The sequence below is a fragment of the Diospyros lotus genome, chromosome 10 (assembly GCF_014633365.1).
Source record: "Diospyros lotus cultivar Yz01 chromosome 10, ASM1463336v1, whole genome shotgun sequence".
Classification (NCBI taxonomy): domain Eukaryota; kingdom Viridiplantae; phylum Streptophyta; class Magnoliopsida; order Ericales; family Ebenaceae; genus Diospyros; species Diospyros lotus.
Genome location: NC_068347.1, coordinates 21,041,561 through 21,063,129, shown reverse-complemented (window position 1 = coordinate 21,063,129; position 21,569 = coordinate 21,041,561). Strand labels below are relative to the sequence as shown.

The 21,569-nt window shown below is 41.4% G+C and overlaps 1 protein-coding gene across 1 annotated transcript; it reads right to left on the bottom strand.

Annotated features, from left to right (window-relative positions):
* Window positions 1–15,504: 15,504 nt before the first annotated feature.
* LOC127811038 (calcium-binding protein KRP1-like) lies at window positions 15,505–16,076 on the bottom strand. The gene has a single exon (XM_052350722.1). The coding sequence runs from the start codon at window positions 15,968–15,970 to the stop codon at window positions 15,608–15,610; it is 363 nt and encodes a 120-aa protein (XP_052206682.1). The 5' UTR covers window positions 15,971–16,076; the 3' UTR covers window positions 15,505–15,607.
* Window positions 16,077–21,569: the final 5,493 nt, after the last annotated feature.

The window sequence follows — 21,569 nt, the reverse complement described above, 5'->3', positions numbered from 1 at the left end:
ATGAGGGAGGTTCGTCCCTAAACGTTTTGAACTTATGCATTGCATTTTATAAATGTTGTTTATATGATGTATTGAATTGTGAAATGTGGCATTGTCTTGCGTTTTATGCGTACGTATGGAATGTCAGCCTAAGATGTTGTCTGGATAGTGTAGCCATAATTCTCCAAGGGTGTGACGGAATAATAGGGGTATCTGATGCTAGGTGTGCATGTCAGGATAGCCGCCTTGATTTTCGTGCCAGACCGTTTGGTCAGGGAAGTTGTACTAGGATGATTAGGTGGTCCATACTGTGTTGTTCATGTGGGATGTCAGCCTACGATGTTGTCTGGATAGTGTAGCCGTAATTCTTCAAGGGCATGACGGAATAATAGGGACATCTGATGCTGGTGTGCATGTCAGGATAGCCCCTTGGTTTCCGTGCCAGGCTGTTTGGCCAGGGAAGTTGCACTAGGATGACTAGGTGATCCATGTGAAATTTTGGAATTGGGACTGTATGGTGGTTCCTGGATGCTTAAGGTGGAAACGTTTTCTGGTGAGATGCGTTGGCAGCCCCATTTAAGCTAGAATCGCGTCGTGTCGTCGAGTCGGTATGATGGCATAGCTTTTAGAGAGATTGCTATTTTTTCCGTGGTAGGGTTAAGCGCGTGGGATTCTCTTGGGCTAGGGCTTACCGGGTGTATTGGTTTATTTCATGTCTTGCATTCATTTATGAAAAATGTGTTTTGAACTCTCACTTAAATGATTCATCATCTAATTTGGACTATATCCTTGGAATATTCAAATGTTCCAGGTGAAGGCAGCGGTGCGAAAGGAAAAGGAATTGCTGAGGAGTGACGGCGATTAGTTGATAGCTTGTAATATGTCGCTTTCAATAATGTTGTTTATTTTGAGGACGTCTTGTAAGTGTTGGTTTGACTTTATATTATAAATAAAGTGATTTCGGTTATGACCTGTTAAAGTTTTGATCTAGCTTCTACATTTGTGTTGGTGAACCTATCTTAGTTTATTGATGATTCATAGTTGATATATTGAGAAGGTGTAACGGGATCTTCAGGGAACGATTTTTGTGATGGTTTTTATTTGGAAAAAAATTTATATCCCCAAAATCTTACGTTACTTAACGCTCCTGGGAATTGGGGTGTTACAACCCCGCCCCAGAGTCGAGTCAGAACAATCCCCTAAGGAGCCAGCAGAGAAGAGAGCGTAGCCTAGACAATCTTCTTCCCCCGCTTGATAGGATTACGCTTTTGGAGAATTAGATCCAACATCTAATGGAGTTACTCACTGGCTTCTTGGACCACTAGCACTAGCAGACCCATTATTCTTAAGCAGGGGGAAGGTAAGAGCCCCCATTAGAGGAAGGATCTTGCCCGCGTGAGACAAACCCTCGAGGAAGGGGGTAAGAAGATAGACAAGGGAGGCCGAAGAATCTTTCAACATGTCGCATGCACAACAGTAAGAAATGAGGCTGCATCAGCTAGAGAAGGAGATTGCGGCTTTAAAATCGAAGCAGGGAGAGTCCTGTGGGATGGTTGTGAACCAACCCCTCAGTCCGGAGATTATGGTCGTGGTGCTGCCCGAGAGTCTTCGCATTCCGGCTATCAAGCCCTATGCAGGGATTACCGACCCAATGGATCACCTGGATCTTTTTACTTCTCACATGATGGTGCAAGACACGTCCGATGCAATGTGGTGTAGAATCTTCTTGGCTACACTGGAGGGGTATGCGAGCGCCTGGTACTCAAATCTGGCCCACCACTCAATAGCCAACTTCGTGCAGCTTCAGAGTAGTTTTCTAGCTCACTTTGTGCCTCTTCGGAGGCATCAGAGGTCCATTATGGCCCTCGTTAGCCTAAAGCAGAACCAGGGGGAATCCTTGAAGGATTTTGTCTCGAGGTTTAATATAAAGGCCTTGAGCATCGAGAACTTCGACCATAGTGTCGCTATGGTGGCATTCCAGAACGCCTTAAGGCCTTGCCTATTCGCTTAGTCATTGGCCAAAACTCCCCCACTCACGTTCATAGATATCCCTGGCTGGGCAACGAAATATATTAATGTTGAAGAAGTTATGCAGGCAAAGAGAGCCGAATACACTAAAAAGAAAGAGAAAGAGAAACATTCCAAAGAAAATAAGAGTGAATGTAGAAGGGAGGATAGGAAGGAGAAGCACCGTCCTTGGTGGGAATCGAGCAGTTTTGCCCCATTGAATGCTCCAAGAGCGAAGATCCTCTCCACTATCGAAGGCAAGGACTATTTGAAAAAGCCCCTGCCAATGAGGGCACCATCTAATAAGAGGAATTGGAATAAATATTGTCACTTCCATCAAGATCACAGAAACGATACGGAGGAATGCCATCAGTTGAAAGAGGAGACTCAGGAGCTCATTAATCAAGGCTTCCACATGAGTTTTGTTTCCAAGGAAGGGGATCCCTGAAAGTGGTGAGAGTGGCGTTCACAGAGTCCTCCCCCCTGGCAGGATCGACCTGAAGAGCGAGAGCATGTTTGGAATTCGCCTTGAAGGGAGATACCATCGCAAGCAGGAGAGGATCATCCACAGCCCCCAGTTTTCCATACCCTTGTTGCGAGGGAAGTCCAGGGAACGAAGGGTGAGGAGGATTCAGGAGTGAGCCTAACCTTGATGGTGAAGAGGTCGAGGAGAGAGGAGACAATCTCATTTTTAGACAGCAACTTCCTAGGGTATCCGAACCAAAATGATCCATTGGTGATAATAGCCGAGCTTGGAAAGTGGGAGCTTCGACGGATCTTAATAGATCTGGGCAGTTCTTCAGAGATCTTGTACAGGCAAGCCTTCTTGGGCATGGGATACCAAATGTAGTAGCTAAGACCGGTTCGTGTCCTCTTGGGTTAGGTTTGATGGGGAGGCAGTGTATTCTAATGGAGTTATTCAGCTTCCGTTGATCTTGGGAAAGGGTTCTTGAAGCTCTCCGGTCATACTGGATATCTTGGTGGCAGACGTACCTGCAGCTTATAACATGATTCTAGGAAGATCGGGCCTCAACGCTATTTAGGCTATTCATAGCACGTATCACATAATGGTGAAGTTCCCCACGGTTAATGGGGTAGGAGAAATGCGAGGGGATTTGCGTTCGACTCAAGAATGTTACGTGGAATCCATTGGCATGGCAAGGGGTGCAGAGACCCCGCGTGGGAAGATGAAGGAGAATCTGTCACAAGGGGTAATTTCTGGTTATAAACAGGACTTGGAAGGAGAAAGAGCGGACGAACCCTCGCCAGCTGTTAGTTTCTTGCTGGAAGGGTCGGGGGATTTGAAAATGGAAGAACCTGTGGATAAGCCAGAGGAGATACCTTTGAGGGAAGACCACCCTGATTGCTGTATAAAGATAAGTGTTAAGTTGAAAGACACTCTGAGGGGTCGAATTTTAGCTCTCCTTCGACAATACGCAAATGTCTTCGCATGGACAGCTTAAGACATGCCGATGGTTGATATGAAGATTATGGAGCATAGGTTGGGAATACATCCGGGTTTCTGACCTATCAAATAAAAGAAGCGAAGTTTTGCCCCGAAAAGAGCCAGAGTGATTGAAGTGGAAGTGGAGAAGCTGATGGAGGTACAATACATTCGGGAGGTTGATTATCCTAATTGGTTAGCAAATGTGGTGTTGGTGCCCAACAGAGAGGGCAAGTGGAGGCTTTGCATCGCTAAATGCCTTGATCGATGGGACAACTGGGTGTTTATTGATGAGTTTTCTAGACACCTTTCAGGGATACCACCAGATTTCGCTGCACTATGAAAATCAAGAAAATATGGCGTTCATCACTAATAAAGCAACCTATTGTTACACAATAATGTCGTTTGGTCTAAAGAATGCTGGGGCCACCCACTAGTGTCTGGTGAATAAGTTTTTTCAATATCAGCTAGGATGAAATATGGAGGCTTATGTAGACGACATGTTGGTGAAAAGCCTCGTTGCTGAGCATTATCTTGTAGATTTGGAAGAATGTTTCCAAACTCTTCGTAAATTTCATGTAAAACTTAATCCTGTTAAATGTGCTTTTAGAGTTTCTGTAGGAAAGTTCCTGGGTTATATAGTCCATCACCGAGGGATTGAGGTGAATCCAGTGAAGGTTAAATCCATTCTGGACATGCTAGCCCGAGGAACATCAAGGAAGTATAGAGCTTAACAGGAAGAATGACAGCTTTAGGGAGATTCCTTTCTCATTTGGCGGAGAAGGGTCTTCCTTTCTATAAAGCCCTGTTGAAGGCGAAGAATTTTTCTTTGGGATGATGAATGTCAAGAAGCTTTCAGCAAGCTGAAGGAACATCTGGCTTTGCCTCCAGTTCTCACCAAGTCTCAACAAGGGGAACTATTGTATCTTTATTTGGAAGTGACCGAAGAGACTGTAAGTTTAGCGCTGGTTTGAGAAAAAGACAAATGGAAGAGGCCTATTTATTATGCCAGTAAACAGTTGATAGGAGCTGAGGTTCGGTATTCTCCTATGAAAAAGTTAGCCTTTGTCTTGATAATCTCGGCAAGAAAATTTCGACCTTACTTTCAAGCTCATACTATTATCGTGCTCATTAACCAACCTTTGAGGCAGGTACTTAGTAAACCAGAGCTCTCAGGAGAATGTTGAAATGGGCGATGGAGCTCACGGCTTTTGATATTGAGTATAGGCCTCGATTGGTTATCAAGGCCCAGGCATTGGCAAATTTTATCGCTGAAGGGGTTGGATTTCAAGAGGCTTTAGAATAGGATCAAAGGCTATGGATGTTGGCCGTGGATGAAAGCTCGACCTCGGGCAACGACAGAGTAGAGCTGATGATTAGAAGCCTTGATGGGCAGACTTACCCCTATACCTTGCACTTCGAGTTTCGAGCATCCAATAATGAAGCTGAATACGAGACTCTGTTGATGGGATTGAGATTGACTGAGCAATTGGGAGCACTACGAATCGAGGTGAGTTTGGACTCCAATTTGGTGGTGCAGCAAGTGAGCGGAGAATATGAGGCTTGGGAAGGCCACATGGAAAAATATTTGGCCATGGTCAGGGAGCTGATGGCGCGCTTCCAGTCAGTAAAGATAGAATATGTTCCTCGGGCCATGAATATGGAAGCAGATCTTTTGTCCCGGATCGCTTTGTCCTCTTTTCCTACGAGGTCTCGAGAGATCCGAATTGAGTTTTTATCGCAAAAGAGCATTGAGGAGTTAGCTAAACAAATGTGTGTTGATACCGAACCCAATTAGGTAGATCCCTTGCTCCTATACTTGAAGGAGGGCAAGCTTCTCGTAGGCGATACAAAAGCTCGGGAGATCAAGAGGAAGGCTCAAAATTTTGTGGTAATTGACGGGGAGCTTTATAAAAGGTCATTTTTGCAACCCTTACTCAAATGTATCTGACCCCGAGAAATAGACTACATTTTGAGGGAGATCCACGAAGGATATGTGGAAGCCATGCTGGGGCATGAACCCTTAGCCAGAGGCTATTCGGCAAGGGTATTATTGGCCAACGATGACGAAGGATTCAGAGTAGCTGGTCTGAACCTGCGATAGATGCCAGCGAACCTCCAACCTAGTCCATGTATTAGGTGCCACTTTAACTCATTTGGCCACACCTTGCCCTTTTGCTCAGTGGGGCATCGACATCTTGGGTCCTTTTCCTCCAGTGGCTAGCCAAGTTAAATATATTATAGCCGCTATAGAATATTTCACGAAATGGATTGAAGTGGAACCAATGGCCTCCATTACTGCTCGGCAAGTAAAGCAATTTCTGTGGAAGAATGTGGTCTGTCAGTTTGGAATCCCTTGAGTCGTAATTTTGAATAATGACACTCAGTTCACTGACCGGTCGGTGAGGGAATGGTGTTAGGAGTTGGGGATAAGGCAACATTTCACTTTGGTGGCTCATCCGCAAGCCAACGGGCAAATTGAGCTCGCCAACCGAACCTTACTGCATGGCCTAAAGGCCCACGTGTATAAAGTGGATGGAAGTTGCGTGGATGAATTACCTATTATATTATGGTCTTACCGAACCACGGTGAAGGTATCTACGGGCGAGACTCCATTTGGCCTATGTTATGGTTCAGAAGCTTTAATCCCAGTCGAGATAGGAGTGCTAACCCTCATAGTGGAGCTTTTCAATCCAATGTCCAATGAGCAGAATCTAAGAAACAACCTAGATCTCTTGGATCAACTTCGTGATCAGGTGAAGATTCGACAAGTAGCGTACAATTGACGTATTGAAAGGTACTACAATCGAAGAGTTAAAGCTCGAAGCTTCCTTCTTAGAGATTGGGTATTGTGGCGAGCAAATGTTTAAAGTGTCTGAGAGGAAAATAAGTTAACACCTAATTGGGAGGGCCCCTTCAGAGTGGTGGAAGCCCTTAGTCTTGGCGCTTATAAGCTCGAGATCGCAGAAAGGGCACTTGTAAAAAATACTTGGAATGTGCAAAATTTGAGGGAATTTTATCAATAATGTTCCTTATAACAAAAATTGACTCTTGAAATAAATCTATTTTTTTCCTCCTAATAGTTAAAGCTCCTCACAACCAAAATCACAGGGGACCACCCCTGACCAAAAATAAGGCTAACCTCGGGGGATTAAAACCCTGAGTAAAGAGAAGGATCAGATGTGATACTCAGGGGGCCTCGAACCCTCAACCAAAAGAAACAGGATCAAATGTGATCCTCGGGGGGCCCTAAACCCTTGATCAAAAGAGAAAGGATCAGATGTGATCCTTGGGGGGCTCCGAACCTTCGATAGAAAATGAAAGCAAATGATCAGATGTGATCCTCGGGGGGCCCCGAACCTCTGATAAGAAGAAAAGAGGAAAGGATTAGATTTGATCCCCAGGAGATCTTGCCCCTGATAAAGAGCGAGGGATATCCTCTAAGCGTAAAAAGGGTTAAATGTAACCCCCCAATTTTATGAACCACCTCTAAAACAGTCTCCTTCGAAGAGTTATGGTCTCTTTTAAAGAGTAATTAACTAATGCGGGTAATGTCCAATCTTCGAGGGGGAAAATGTGGAAATCCTGTAAGTTTTTGGGAAAACAAGCAAGGAAAAAAAAAATGTTAAATTTTGTTGAAATATTGTGTTCAAATACAAAGACATCTATTCTAAAGAAGATAAAGCTGCCGAGACATTGAAGGCGATGGAGTTCACGTCTAGGTTTAGAAAGCGCTCCATCTTGAGTTTCTTCATATGCTCGAATCCACCCCGAAAGACTCCTTCTAACTTCGCAGCGTAAGCCTCAGAGTTTCAAAAATCCTCGCGACCATTCTAGAAGGCCACGTGAGCATCCTTGAGGGCGGATTGAAGCTTTGCATTAGCTGTTCGAAGATCTTCTTTGCATCGAGAGTAGGACTCCGTTGCTTCGACTTGACCTTTTTAGGCTTCTTTCAATTCTGAGGTGAGCTTCTTCACGTTTTCTCGAAGTAGGTTGTTTGCGCCCTTCACAACATCTAGCTCCTCCCCAAGCCTGGAGTTAGCTTGATAAGCCTTCAACATACTATTTTGTGCTAGCTCCAGATCCTCGCGAGCTTGAGCCTCGGCTTCGTTGGCAAGCTTCGCTTCCTCTTGAGCTAATTCAACTGACTTATTGAGGATATGTACACTGTGCTCGAGACCTACTAGCTTAAAAGAGAGGGCCTCAAGCCCTCGAAGCCTTTGGACCTCAGATTCAAAGGTGGCGATTCGGGCCAAGAGTTCTGATTCCCATCGGGTAACTGAATCTTGAAAGGCTGAGAGAGACTGAAGAAGAAGAAGAAGAAGAAGAAGAAGAAGAAGAAGAAGAAGAAGAAGAAGTAGGGAGATTATAGTCAAAGCCTGGCTGTGCGAAATAAAGAAAACCCGAAGGAAAAAACCAAGCGGTTAACGTTACCCTTAGAATCTCGGTGCAATAATCAAGGTCGCTTGCGGTAGGCGGAGCGCTGAAAATTTCTAGGGTCCTGGAAGAAGCCTCGACTGCTTCAGGAGCTGGGGTGGCCTCAGCAGAAGAAAGATAGGGGGCAGGCTCAACCCTTCGTCGTTTCGCCTTTCGAGCCAGAATCTCCTTCGTGGACAATGCAGAAGCCTCTTCTAACGAAGCTTTCCCTGTTAATCCCGAGCACCCCTTCGATGATAGAGACGTTAATATCCTCTTAAAGACAAAAGGAATAGGGATTGTGGGATGCGTTATGGTTGACTTTGTACCTGTAGGCAGTTGACTTCTCTAAGCTTCTGCCCTAGCCGCCTCGAGCAGTTGGGCGATTGTCTCGTCATTCTCTAAGTGGACCTTGTGGTAAGGCGGCGGGTGTCGTTGATGAGGGGGAAAGTTGGTGGTCCTTCTTATTCTTCGGGGGTTTGGGCCCTAGAGGAAGGGCTCTTCAGGCAAGCCTCCGTGCTGTCCTTTAGGGCCTTCTGGAAGCTCTTGAGGTCCCCTTAAACTGTTCTCTTCGATCTGGAGGGAGCAGAAAGTCCTTTACTTTGAGAGTCCTTCGGAGCCTTCTCGGACGGGGCAGGGAGTCTTTTAGCTTGAGAGGTCTTGGGAGCCTTCTTAGCAGCCTTCTTCGACTTGGCCGGAGCAGAAGGTCATTGGCTCTCGAGAAAATCTAAGATCATCCCCTCAGTGATGGGAGAATAGGTTATCTCCCAGAGATTTTCAACTGTGCAAGAACAATAAGGAAAATCAATGTCTAATAAAGATGAAATGAGAGAGGAAGAAAGAAAGACGAGGGCTAACACTTACAAGTCTCATCATCCAAGCCCGCATTGCTAAGTGTTGGATTGGAAAGCCATTCCTTTTTCCAATCCAGGATGATGCCCATAATCTTACTAGCCGAATCTTTGATGTTCTCGATGCTTGGACGCTTGCGTTTGGTATCCGAGGTCCACCCGTTGCACACAAACTAAATCTCTTGTGCAAAATTGGATATTTTTGGGCAGACAAAGATGAAACGCTCTTTCCATTCATCTGAATCTTTGGACCCCCCCAGAAAACATGAGCGATGTGGCCATGATCTCAGGACGGGGACGCTCTTTGGATGGTAAGAGGCGGCCTTCCTTCACGATCATGGGCGAAATGGAAATCCAACCTCCAGAATCGTGGCTGGTAGTAAAGAAGTAATTAAAAAGCTTTCCCGTAGGCTCTACTCGGCCAAAGTGGTAGATGACGATAAAACCCATTAAGTATCTCCATTCGAAGGGAGATAGTTGGGCTGGAACGATGGTAAGATGTTAGAGAAGGGACATGACCCTCCCTTGGGGGTAGACAAAAGCCCCTGTTGAAAGCGCATTTGTAAACGCAAAGACAACCAGTGATAGGATGTCACAACTGCAGATAGGTGTTAAACTCGACCTCCCATTGTTCGGGAATCTTATATCTTTCCCTAAACTGTTGGCACTCCGACTTGCTCATCCATTGGCAAGGAACAGAAGAGGCAGGGTGGTTTTCCCATTTAACAAGCTCCGTGTCGGCCGAGTTAAGCCTTTCGGACCCGGTGATCACCATGAGAGAAAGTTAGAAAAGAGAATAAGGAAGATATGAAAAGAGAAGGGAATGCACGCTAACACGACAACAGGTTAAACAGAAAAAGGATTGGGAGAAGAAGTAAACATAAGGGCGAGAGCTGCTCATTAAAGCCTTATAGGCGGAGAACAAAGAGGTAAGTAATGATGAGTATTAATTGCCCGGGGATTGCGCGTCTCGAGAGGTGAAGAGTTGGGACAGCGTTAGGAAAAACAGATGTCGACATCGAAAAATATCGGTAGCCACTCCATAAATACATATATACTAGAAAAAGAAAACTCCTTAGCACCCCAGCCCTGGTGGATCTCAACCTTTAGAGGAGAAGAGAGCTCAAACCCTCGGAGATAGTAGACACTTGGTGCTTGAAACCTTCGAAGGCTTTGACACTCCTTGAGCCATTTAAGTTAAAGGGCTTGAGGAGTGGGGGGCAAGTGATGAGGGAGAACCTTTTGGATTCATAATTACTCATATGCAACTAGTAATGGCAAGAACACATGTTCGACGGGGGACCAATCCATGGTCGTCATCCAGCCCGAATTTGGGAAGGACACGTAGTAGAGGCATCTCAACCAACCGGTTAAACCTATTGTTCAACAAAGATTCTCTAAATTCCTTGGCATCAATCATCGCTCTGAGAATCATGGAGACAGGGACTATCCCGAACCTCTCGAAAACGATTACCATATCCATATCTTCAAGATCATGGCTTCGCAAGGGAAGGGATCGGAATTCCAGTGATTCGAAAAGGGAATCCTTATCTTGACAAGAGAATAAAAAGAAGGCAACCAAAACTGGTAAGATGATTCCTCTCTTTTTCCTAAGTTCTCTACTATATACTGAAAAACTAGGGATAAACCAGTGAACTGACTTGATCGTCGAAGTGATCACGGGGGAGCAAGTCTTCGACTTCATCTTTTGCAAGTACTTGGACTGAGGCAGGAGAAGGTGATTGGCATCCGCATCATCATTTATTATTTCAACAAATTGGAAATTTTCCAGCTCCAGTCATTTTTCACCATTTATTCCATGTTTCTTCTACTATATTTTGCCTAGTGTCCATATAAATATATTTAAAATCAGGGACAGATGCAGGCATGAGCTGAACTTTAGCTCAGGGCAGCTCACAATTAAATTTTTTTTTTAATATTAAAAATTATTTTTTATTATTAAAAAATAATTTTTAATATAAAAAATTAATTTTTAATGTAAAAAATAATAAATTTTACTAATAATTCAGCCAAAAAAAATTTTAGCCTACCCCAATATTTGTGATGTATAATTTTATACCTTAAAAAAAAGTTTTAGCCTCCCCTACGTAAATTTTTGGATCCGCCCCTGTTTAAAATACAATTAGATCATATTTCTTACATTTTTATCCCTTATTTTGATCAAAAATAGCTAAGCCTAAGATGCATAAGGAACCTACCCTGAGATAGCTCGATTCAAAGGCCCCTAACTACACCTTAGCTCGTCGCTCCTTCATTGTTGAGGGTTAGATTTCATCAAGAAGTCAGATTTCATCAAGAGATGCATGTTTGAACTTGTTATGTGGTTTATAGAGAACATCAGGTTAACTTGGTCATTTAACAAAAGGGTAAAATAGGCATACAAGGTCATAAGGGCATTTTTGGAGTTTCCACATATTTGTGCTGGCATCAATGGAGAAAGTTAGGTCTTTTGAATGACTACGTCAGGACAAAGGGACAAGTGCAATATTGTTGTAAAGGTCAAGAGTAATGGAAAAAATAATGTAAAAACAGTACTTTACCCCAATTTTTCGTCTTTCTATCTTTTTCTTTTCTTGCTTTTTTTTTTTTTTTTTTTCTCCCTCTCCTTTTGTATTTGACAAGAATAAAATAACTCTAGTTGGCCATTGTCATGGTTGTCCCAAGCATTCATGACCGAACTACTTTGTTGCCACCACTGTTGGGAGAGAAAAGTGAATGAAGAGAGTATTTTTTAAAATTCTAAAAAATTTAAGTGCCATTGTTTAATAGGGATAATTACTTATACAACTTTTAAACCTTAAGGATGCCAATTAGGTAGCACATAAATAAAAAATGAAATATTTCCAAAATGAAATGAAAATGTTGAAACAATATTTTTTTAAAAAGGTAAAAAATGGAAATACGAGATAAATTGTAAATTTAAAAAATATAGAATTTTTTTTATAAATATAATTGTCGACGTTCGAAAATGGTTGATCGTGATTCGTTGGCCTGCACTGGTGTAATGAATCCGAGAGAGAGAATGTATTATCTGGTTCAATTTGTTGACTCGCTAGCCAGTTCCTGCAAGGTACTTTGATGCTCAAGTAAGTGAATAAGTAAGAATACAGAGTATTAGCAAGTTGGCAGGAAAAACATACCCTAGCTCTAGCAAGAGCTGGTTGATACATAGGAGGAGGAGATATTCTCCTGCATGTGTCGTACGCCTACAGGTGATGGGACAGAATATCTGACGCCGGCAAAATAGTCCATGTAGCAGTAAGGTGCTGACGGGTCCCTCATTAATGTGGATGGGATCCGTTATTAATGAGAATGGAATCTAAGGTGAACGCGTGGAAATCCAGACGCGACCGTAATGATGTTGTTGCAAGGGGGCAGGATAGGACTAGCATGGGCCGATCAAACGGGTCGAGAGAACGGGGCCAAATTGGGCCTTTTTAGGCCTAGCTGGGATGGCCCCTAGCTCACTCATATTCTCTGGCGTATCATCTTCTTGGTATGTGAGTTGATTGGCTAGGCTGACGAACTGCAAAAGTCGCTGAGAGCTCGCTCGAAGTGTAGTTACGAGCTCGCTAGTGTAGAGCTCGCTTAGTCCTGCGATCTAAGCTTGGGCTCTAGCGATGTGCGATATCGCTTTGACGAATTTAGCTCGAGGTCTACTGGGCCGTATGCGATTGGGTCGGCCTGCTGTGTTGAGTCCAACCCATAAAGAGTAGAGCGAGAAATGCCAATAATAATAATTTTTAATGCAATATGCCATATTATTGTTATGTATAATTTTGCAAGAATCAGTGTAAATGCAATATGCCCCACTTATTCAAACTTAATGAAATTTGAAACTAATATGCAATATGCCATATTATTGAAAAAATTTAATTAGTTTAAAACTAAATTAATTTTGATATAAATAAATTAAAAACAAAATACCAAACATAAATCAAACAAAGAACATAGAACATAAAGAACACATGCACTTCCAAACACAAACAGTCTGGTGAATAGAGAAAGAGAGAGGTTGACCAGTGGCGACCAACTGAAGAAACGGTTGGCTTCTAAGCTTAAGGGTTCGACACCGAGAAAGGTGAGGCTTTAGAGTTTGATAGGTGGTGAGGTTTCGTGGTTTGACAACAAGATGGGTGATCTTCGACAAGGAACGACGACAAGTGACTAGAATTGAAAGAGTGGGATTAGCGGTCGGCGATAAGGGAGTACCTAGAGTAGCAACTTGAATGTGCGTAAGTGAAAGTGGATTTAGAGAAACAACCAGAAAAAAGAAGAAGAAGAAGAAAGGGAAAATGGGGGGTCCGGCCAGCTTTTCGGCCTTTGGGATGCATGGCCACTGTTGTCATAAATGTGGTTCCATCTAATTTTAGTAAATTGCAAAATGACCCCGTAGGTTTCACAATTTTATAAAAATGGCCTGAAAATCGTTTTGGATTGTCCTTGTCTCCAAAATGAAAAATAATTCGAAAATGTCAAAACATCCCAAATACATTTCCATGTAACTTAGGATGACAATGGGTCAAGTCGAGGATGAAAAGTGCCTTCCTTAACTCCAAACTTGGACTCCCAAATTATTTCCATACTTAACCCAAATCTAGGAAACTAAAAATCACCCCAAACCCTATATTCACCGAGTTTGAGGTTTCTCGCAAATAGCTCATCTTCCAAATCACATTGATTTGGCTTAAATCTATCTCAAATTTGTCCTAAACCTTACTTTACATGCATAAGAAGTTGATATGTACTGTAAAGTGAATAATTGTTACCACCTCATCATCCAATTAATTACATATTAATTAAAAATTATTTTCTCTTCTTTCTTTTGGTCTTTTTCTCTCCTCTGCCTAATTAAAGAAAACTAGGAATAATAACAATCGGCCGCCGGATTCCAATATCCAGCCCGGGCATCACAAATTCGCAAAGTTGTTTTCATCTTCTTGTTGCTCAGTAGTGTTGAGTCAAATAAATAGATCAATCATGAATCAAGGGGAGATGCCAAATTCCTGGAGTTAAAGAGTACCAAATACGTACATACTGTTTTCCAACATCAGAATGGTTGGATTCCCAAAATCCATTATTCCACAACCACATCTACCATTGAAGTATATTGAGATATTGAAATTATTAAGTGAAGCTTATTACCTGTATTACCAAAAAAATCCCAAAGTCCATTCAATTGAACCCAATGGCCAGAGTCTAGTCAATTTCACGGGTGGGGTGGAGGGTGGTATTTATTTATTAAATAAAATTTGTAACTACAAGACACTACGACAACCCAAATCCAAATGGTCCATGGACACCTGGAGACAAACGAGGGTTCACAACGAAAAGGGCAAAAACACCTCACCGGTGCCAGTAGATGATGAGAGCAATTTTGTTCGGCCCCTTTTAACGGGGTGATCGTTACTCTTATTATTTTTGTAAGAATAAAAAGTAATGAAATGACATAAGATAATTTTTAATTATTATTTTATTATTTTTTATCCTCACAAAAATAATGAATAAAAACTGTGAGGTTACCGTCACCCCGTTGAAGGGGCGAACAAAATCGCACTCGTAGATGATTGCCTCGGGGAGATCCATTTGAACACCTCGCCCCAGCAACCATGATAAAAAAAATCTTCAGCTCCACAACGCATAGACCAATAGCAAGAGGACAATTTGACACCCAGAGAGAGAGAGAGAGAGAGAGAGAGAGAGAGAGAGAGAGAGTTGAAATGGAGCGTGAGCAAATGGTTAAAAGAAAAACGGAATGGAACTACTTTCTTCCTCGTAAGGAAAACCCCATCCAATCTACCATGGCAGAAAACCCTTTACGGCAGAAGGCGAGGGAACCCGTACAAATCTGAAACCCTTTCAGAAAACCAAGCATGAATTTGGAATCAAACAACCTCAATTGGTTGAAATCAAATAAACGAAACAACAAATCAATAGCTAGAAAATTGGAATCTCAAGGAAACAAATCAATGGCGTTGAAATCAAGCGCCTCTATTTGCTTGAAATTGGAATCTCCTCAAATCAGTTGTGTAATCTCTCGCAATCTCAATGATTGCGACTTGTTCAACAGAAAACTCAGCTTTCACGGACATTGATCTACGCTTTGTTCAGTGACTATGGTGACCGGGGATGCCGAGCAGCAACGGGCGACTGAATCTTCGTTGCCGACAGCAGGGTTCGATGGTTTGATGGCCACTAAACCAGCGAGATTCCGCCAACTCCATGAGAGAGGGGTGTAGGTTCGGCCGGGGCCATGGCTTCCGGCCAATAGACGGAGAGGGGGTAGAGAAAAATAAAAGGCCCTTATTATTAAGAATATTTGGATTATTTTAAAATATTTAACTGAAGATTAATAATAGAGGATAAGTTGTAACATAATTCATATAATTTAAAAATACTCTTTATATATATATTTTAAAAAATACTATCTGTATTTACTTGGAATGTTTTATTTTTAAATTTTATTAATGATAATTTGTTAGTCTCAGCATTTTTTTGAGAGAAATGCTGATATGTTATCCGCGTCCGACGGACGCGGGGGGGGGGGGGGGGACCCTCGGCTAGGCCCAAGCCATCCTCTCCCCGGGGCAACATAACAATTCTCCTTTTGGAATTCACAGAACTCGACTCGGCTTAACGCGTTATAAAGTAAACCAAGCTTGACGCTCTCCGCACTGGCACTGGGCAACAATTAGTTAAAATTTACCAAGATGGGGGACAAAATAGATCGTTCATCCATACCCAATTCGATACAAAAAAACAAAAAAATTGGTTTTCAGGCAGTCATTCAACAGGTACAATTGTTCATCATCTCATTCCCGTATATTCTCCAACAAAAGTAATTTGTATATCAATTGAAAAAAAAATTGACCCAAAAAATAGGTACAAATCAACGGAAATCATGGAGTTCGTGGAGGAGAGCTTCCTGGAGCAAGGAGGAGGACTGCTCCATCAGCTCGGGGCTCAATCTGAACATCAGAACGCAAAACTCCATCTGGTTGAGGGCACCGTCGCCGTCGAAGTCACCTTCTCTCATCATGGTGTGGAGATCGTCGTCTGTCAAGTCGTGCAGGCCCAAGAGGGCGGCGTTTCGCCTGAGGCTGTCGAGGGTGATGAGGCCTTTGTCGGCGTCCATGAGCAGGCGGAAGCCGTTGCAGAGCTCGCCGATCAGGCCGTCCCCTCCGAGCTTCTCGGCCATGATGGGCAAGAAGTCTTCGAAGGAGGAGGACGCGGCCTGGGGCTTGGAGGCCATGATTGACTCAAAAACAGATTTGAATTTTGAAGATAGAGGAGATGGGGGAATGCAATGAAGTGGAAGGGAGGGGGAATTGGACGATAAATAGGAGTGGGTTTTGGGGGGGATTTCGAAGAAGGAGAGGGAGACAGCTCAAGTACAGTTAAGGCCCAGGCCAGGGTGTTTGGTTGCAGTCCAAGCAATTGCCCCTCGCTTTCGGAGAAGCAGCCAGGGGTATAATCGTCCAATCATGCTGCATGGGTGCTGCTCCGAGGGGTGTAATCGTCCATTCGAAAGAAGGCGGTGGGAGACTTCGTGGCCGGCTTGGAGTGGGAGTCGCCACACGCGAAAACTCCACCTACTTCCCTTGCTAAATTTATTCCTTCCTCGTTGTTACATTAATTTCTTCCCCCCTTGGCCCCTTCTACTGAATCACTACACATTTTCCTTTCATTAATTATGTTAACCAATGATCCCTAGACAGCTTTACCCTTAATTTATTTAAAAATATAATTATTTATTTTAAAAATATTATTAAGGGTGATAATAAAAATTTTAACACATCTAAATGTATTCACATAGAACCTAAGTGACATTATTATTTTATACTCTTTTCCAGTTATTTTTTGCTCACCCTTATATTTAAGAATCTCACAGAATTTTTCTTTAATATGTTTACTTTTTAACACCCTATTAAAGTCAAATATTTAAAATAAAAAAATAATTATCAAAATTCATAAAAATACAAGTTATTTTTTTCAAATACAACATGTCTTATGGAAGTCATTTTTTTTTTTTTTCTGTCATGTTAATATTTTCTTGCACTGACTACATATCTCCAAAGTATACAATGGATGAGATTTTCTCAAGATCAGATGTATTTAGTTTTGGTGTATGGGTGCTAAAGATTGTGAGTGGAAAAAGAAACAAGGGTCTCTCTCATTCAAACCACCTTTACGACCTTCATGGACACGTAGTCTTAGTTCTAATTTACTAATTTCTCTTACACATGAACATGTTTGAACTTGTACGTTAGGATCAAATTAAGACCAACTCAAGGTTGGTGGGGCTAGGGGCGACCCTGAGGATAGGTGATTGCCTGCCTAGGGCCCCAACCATAGTTTTTTAAGTTTGAATTTTGAATATATACTTTATATATATATATATATATAATAAATACATGCTAAAATTGTAGAAGAAAAAGAAACGGTATTCCTTATGATTTTATTGATATGAATAAAAATATTTATACAAGAGGTTTCCTAAGAATTCTCATAAAATTTAGAACTCGATTATATCCCTATTATCTAGATTACATTCCTAATCTCTAGGACTAGATTACAACAATATTTAAATGTACAACAAGGATAAATAACAGATAAGATAAGCACTCTAAATTTTATCTAAACTTTATCTCCAGCCCAGCTATCTCTATCTCTTAGTTCTTTTGATCATCAGTTGTTGTTATCATCTTCTTCGTAGCTTGGAATCCTTATCTTCGTATACTTCAACACTCCCCCTTAAGCTGATGAATGGATGTCTACCATTCCTAGCTTGCCTATTAATTCCTCAAATAGTTTAATGGCCAACCATTTAGCAAGAAGATCTACCACTTGTTGATTGGATGAAACATAAAAGGTTTGTAGCAATTTGGATTCCAATTTTTCTTTAATAAAATGCTTGTCAATTTCAATGTGTTTGGTTCGGTCATGTTGTACCGAGTTATGAGCAATATTTATTATTGATTGATTGTCACATAGTAGCTCAATAGGGTGTTGTATTTGAATCTTCAAATCTTTTATAATGATTTGTAGCCATAGGATTTCACACACACAGAGGGCCATAGCCCTAAATTCAGCCTCAACACTTGAGCTTGCTACCACCCCTTGTTTTTTACTCCTCCAAGACACCAAATTACCCCATAAGAACACATAGTATCAAGTTGTGGACCGTCTATCCACTAGAAAGCCTCCATAATCCACATCTTTGTAACCTTGAACTTTCAAGGTTGCTCCTGGTGCAAAAAGAATGCCTTTGCCTAGTGTAGCCTTTAGATACTGTAGAATTCGATCTTCTTACTATTTGCATATGTTCCTCATTGAGGCTATGCATGAATTGACTTACTAGACTAACTCCAAATGTTAGGTCCAGCCTAATATGTGAGAGGTATATTACCTTACCTACCAATTATTGAAATTGCCTTTTATCTATTGCTTCCCCAAAGTCATTTGTCAGTAGCTTGATGTTTGGATCCACTGGAAACTGTGCTCCTTTACCTCATAGCAGGCCAGTCTCAGCTAATAAATTAAGTGTATGCTTACACTGAGATAGAAAGATCCCCTTTTGTGAATAGGCCACTTCAATTTCTAAGAAGTACTTTAATCTCCCATGGTCCTTAATTTTGAATTCCTTAGCAAGATTTTGTTTTAGGCCTTATTGTTCAGTGTCATCATTACCTATCATAACAATATCATCAATATAAACCAATAAAGTGGTTACCTTATCTCTCGTATGTTTGATGAAGAGGGTGTGGTCCCATCGACTTTGATAGTACCCCATAGTATTCATTATTGTAGAAAATCACCTAAACCAGGCTCATGGGGACTACTTGAGTCCATATAATGCTTTCTTCAACTTGCACACTTCTCTTACTTTGTTATGTACAAAAATTGGGAGGCAATTCCATGAACACCTCTTATTTTAAATCCCCATGTAAAAATGCATTTTTAACATCAAGTTGTTGCAACTTCCACTCCAAATTAGCTGCTAATGAAATGAGTACTCGAACGGTTGTCATCTTTGCTATTGGGGAAAAGGTTTCAAGATAATCAATCACATAGGATTGAGTGTAGCCCTTGGCCACTAACCTTACCTTGTATCTTTCAAGGGTACCATTGGCTTTATACTTTAGATTGAAGATCCACCTACAACCTACAGGTCTAACTCCCTTGGGTTGAGATACTAATTCCCAAGTTTGATTCATGTGCAAAGCTCTCATCTTTTCCAACATGGCTTCTTTCCAATTTGGATCCTTTAATGACTCCTTCACTGATTTTGGAACAACAATGGCATCTAGGGATGTTAGGAAGCTTTTGTGGGTAGGAGAAAGGCGATGATAGGATAGGAAATTGGCTAAAGGGTGTTTGGTGCAATTTCTTACTCCTTTTTGAATTGCAATTAGAAGGTCAAGATCAGTAAATTCTGGTTCTGTTGTAGTTGTTTTTTTCAGGTGTGTGTTCTTTCATACTTGAATCTGATAGGAAAGCAAGATCGCTACGGGGTAAACAGCGTAGTTCAAAATTTTGAACTTACCCCGATCCCGACGATTGGATTAACGTCGAAATCAAATCATTCACAAACAAATAAATAAATCTAACCTTTAGATTATCGAGTCATTCGCGGATTCGAGCCGTCCAAGCGTCCGGCCTCTAACTCGTGATACGCGGCACGCGTCCGTTGGCAAGGAGAGCGGAATAGGAGTGCTAGCTCCTTCTCCTTTGCGCGGCTTGTGTATGGACGGTAAAAGAACACCCACGTTTCAAATCGATGCAAAAGGAAACGGGGAAGAGTGAACGGCAATACGTTTTTCAACTCTTGAAAAACGACACCAAAAATCACCATTATTTTGGGCAACCCATAAAGGGATATTTATAAGGAAATATCCTAGGGTTTCTAAAACCCTAATGGATTGGGCTAGCCTATTAATTCTAATTTAATTAGAATCTTAAGTGGGTTTATTCTAGTTCAACTAAAAATATAATTAAATGACCCAATCCTTTTATAGGTTAAATAAAATATTATGACCCAAATCTAATTCAAGCCCAAATATATTTTATTAAATATTTGGCCCAAATCTAATTTGGTCAAAATATAATATTTAATATTTAGCCCAAATCTAATTTAGTCCAAATATAATATTTATTTTAATATTTGGCCCAAATACAATTTAGTCTAAATATAATATTTAATTTAATATTTGGCCCAAATCCAATTTAGTCCAAATATTAACTTAAGCCCAAATATATTTTATTTCCTATTTGCCACTCCAACAAATAGAAAATTATTAAATTAGAAACTCCTTTCTAATTTAATTAATTGCCATTTTAGGAAACTCTTTCCATTATGACGACTCCTCGTCATATCGACGTCATTACGTTTATTTGTTCTTTTTTCGTGAGAACCTACGACGACAAAACTTCTTGCCGAAGTGTCCCACTTAACCATACGTCCACTCTCCTGGTTTAAGCCAGGGACCGTGCCTATTGCGTATGACTCATTAGGCTTTCGAATATGTTAGCAATGTGTCGGTACGAACACATAAGACAAGATTAGCCTCTAGCAAGACATCATGCCTACCCAATTATTCAGAAGGATTCATAATCCGCAAATAACCTTTCACGAGCATGGTTACCGTGTAATTCGATCCTCTCGTCAATATATCTTATGTGATCTCAAGTATAATGATGTGTTGCTTGATAACGATCACATGAGTTTTCTTCGGTCTTCCGGATATCTTCACTTAATTAGAAAGTAAATCAATAACTCTTTATTGATCTCTTTCACCATGGCCATGGATTTAAAGTGAATATCCACCGAAGGCGCCTTAGATACATCATCCTCTATCAAGGGATAGACGAGTTCCATCTTGGTTATACACCCATCTCCATAAGCCTCACAATATACCCAACGATCGCCCATATGCAGCCTTTGTCTAGGCCCATCGAAACGATGTCAAAGCATACCGGTCTTCTTATGAGATGACCGTGATAACCTCAGGTCCAAGGATTAGTTACACCCATCTCGTATGAGAATACCATCAACATATAACCAAAATGGATTCTCATGGCGAGTCATGTCCAGTGACACGTTCTCCAACATTGGTCACCTATGTACTTGTCTAGGCATCCCCATGCCTATGGGTGTGAGACCCCATTGCTATCACATAGCAAAAACATAGCACATACAAGTCTTACCACAATTGTCAATGTCCATTCTTGACATTGCTACGACTTGGGACGTTTAATGATGTCTAGAAACTGTGATGCATCATCTCACTTCTTTATAGATTTATCACAGTATACATCATATGGACTTCTATCTAGTTTCATTCGGTTATTACAATAATAACAAGAAACTAATAGAATGACTTCTTGTGAATTTGAACAACTCCTTATTCAAATAATAACATGATTAGAATTGTCAGTGTACAACATGCCCAATCTGATTGGGTCTAGAGCACTTACACTAACAGAATCAAGGGCTACAATTGGTATAGGTTGTGGACCATCACTAGGCTGCCTTCTCTTGTACACATAGGGGGATCCTTTGTACCTGTCAGAAGGAATCAATTGCTGGTTTGTTGATTTAGGGCATATTGGATGAATATGAGAAGCTTTTGATGGATTGCACTGGTGAAATGGAGGTTGGGACAACTTAGGAAGATGTTGGACAACATCAGTGGTTGGTTCTGGAAAGGGAAAGTAACTGTCTAAATTGGTTTCAAGTTGAGTGTTCTCCCCCTTAAGCTGAGAGTCAAAGAAGGATTGAGACTCAATGAAGGTGGCATCCTCAGAAACATAGATTTTTTGAGAAATAAGGTTGTAGTACTTATAACCCT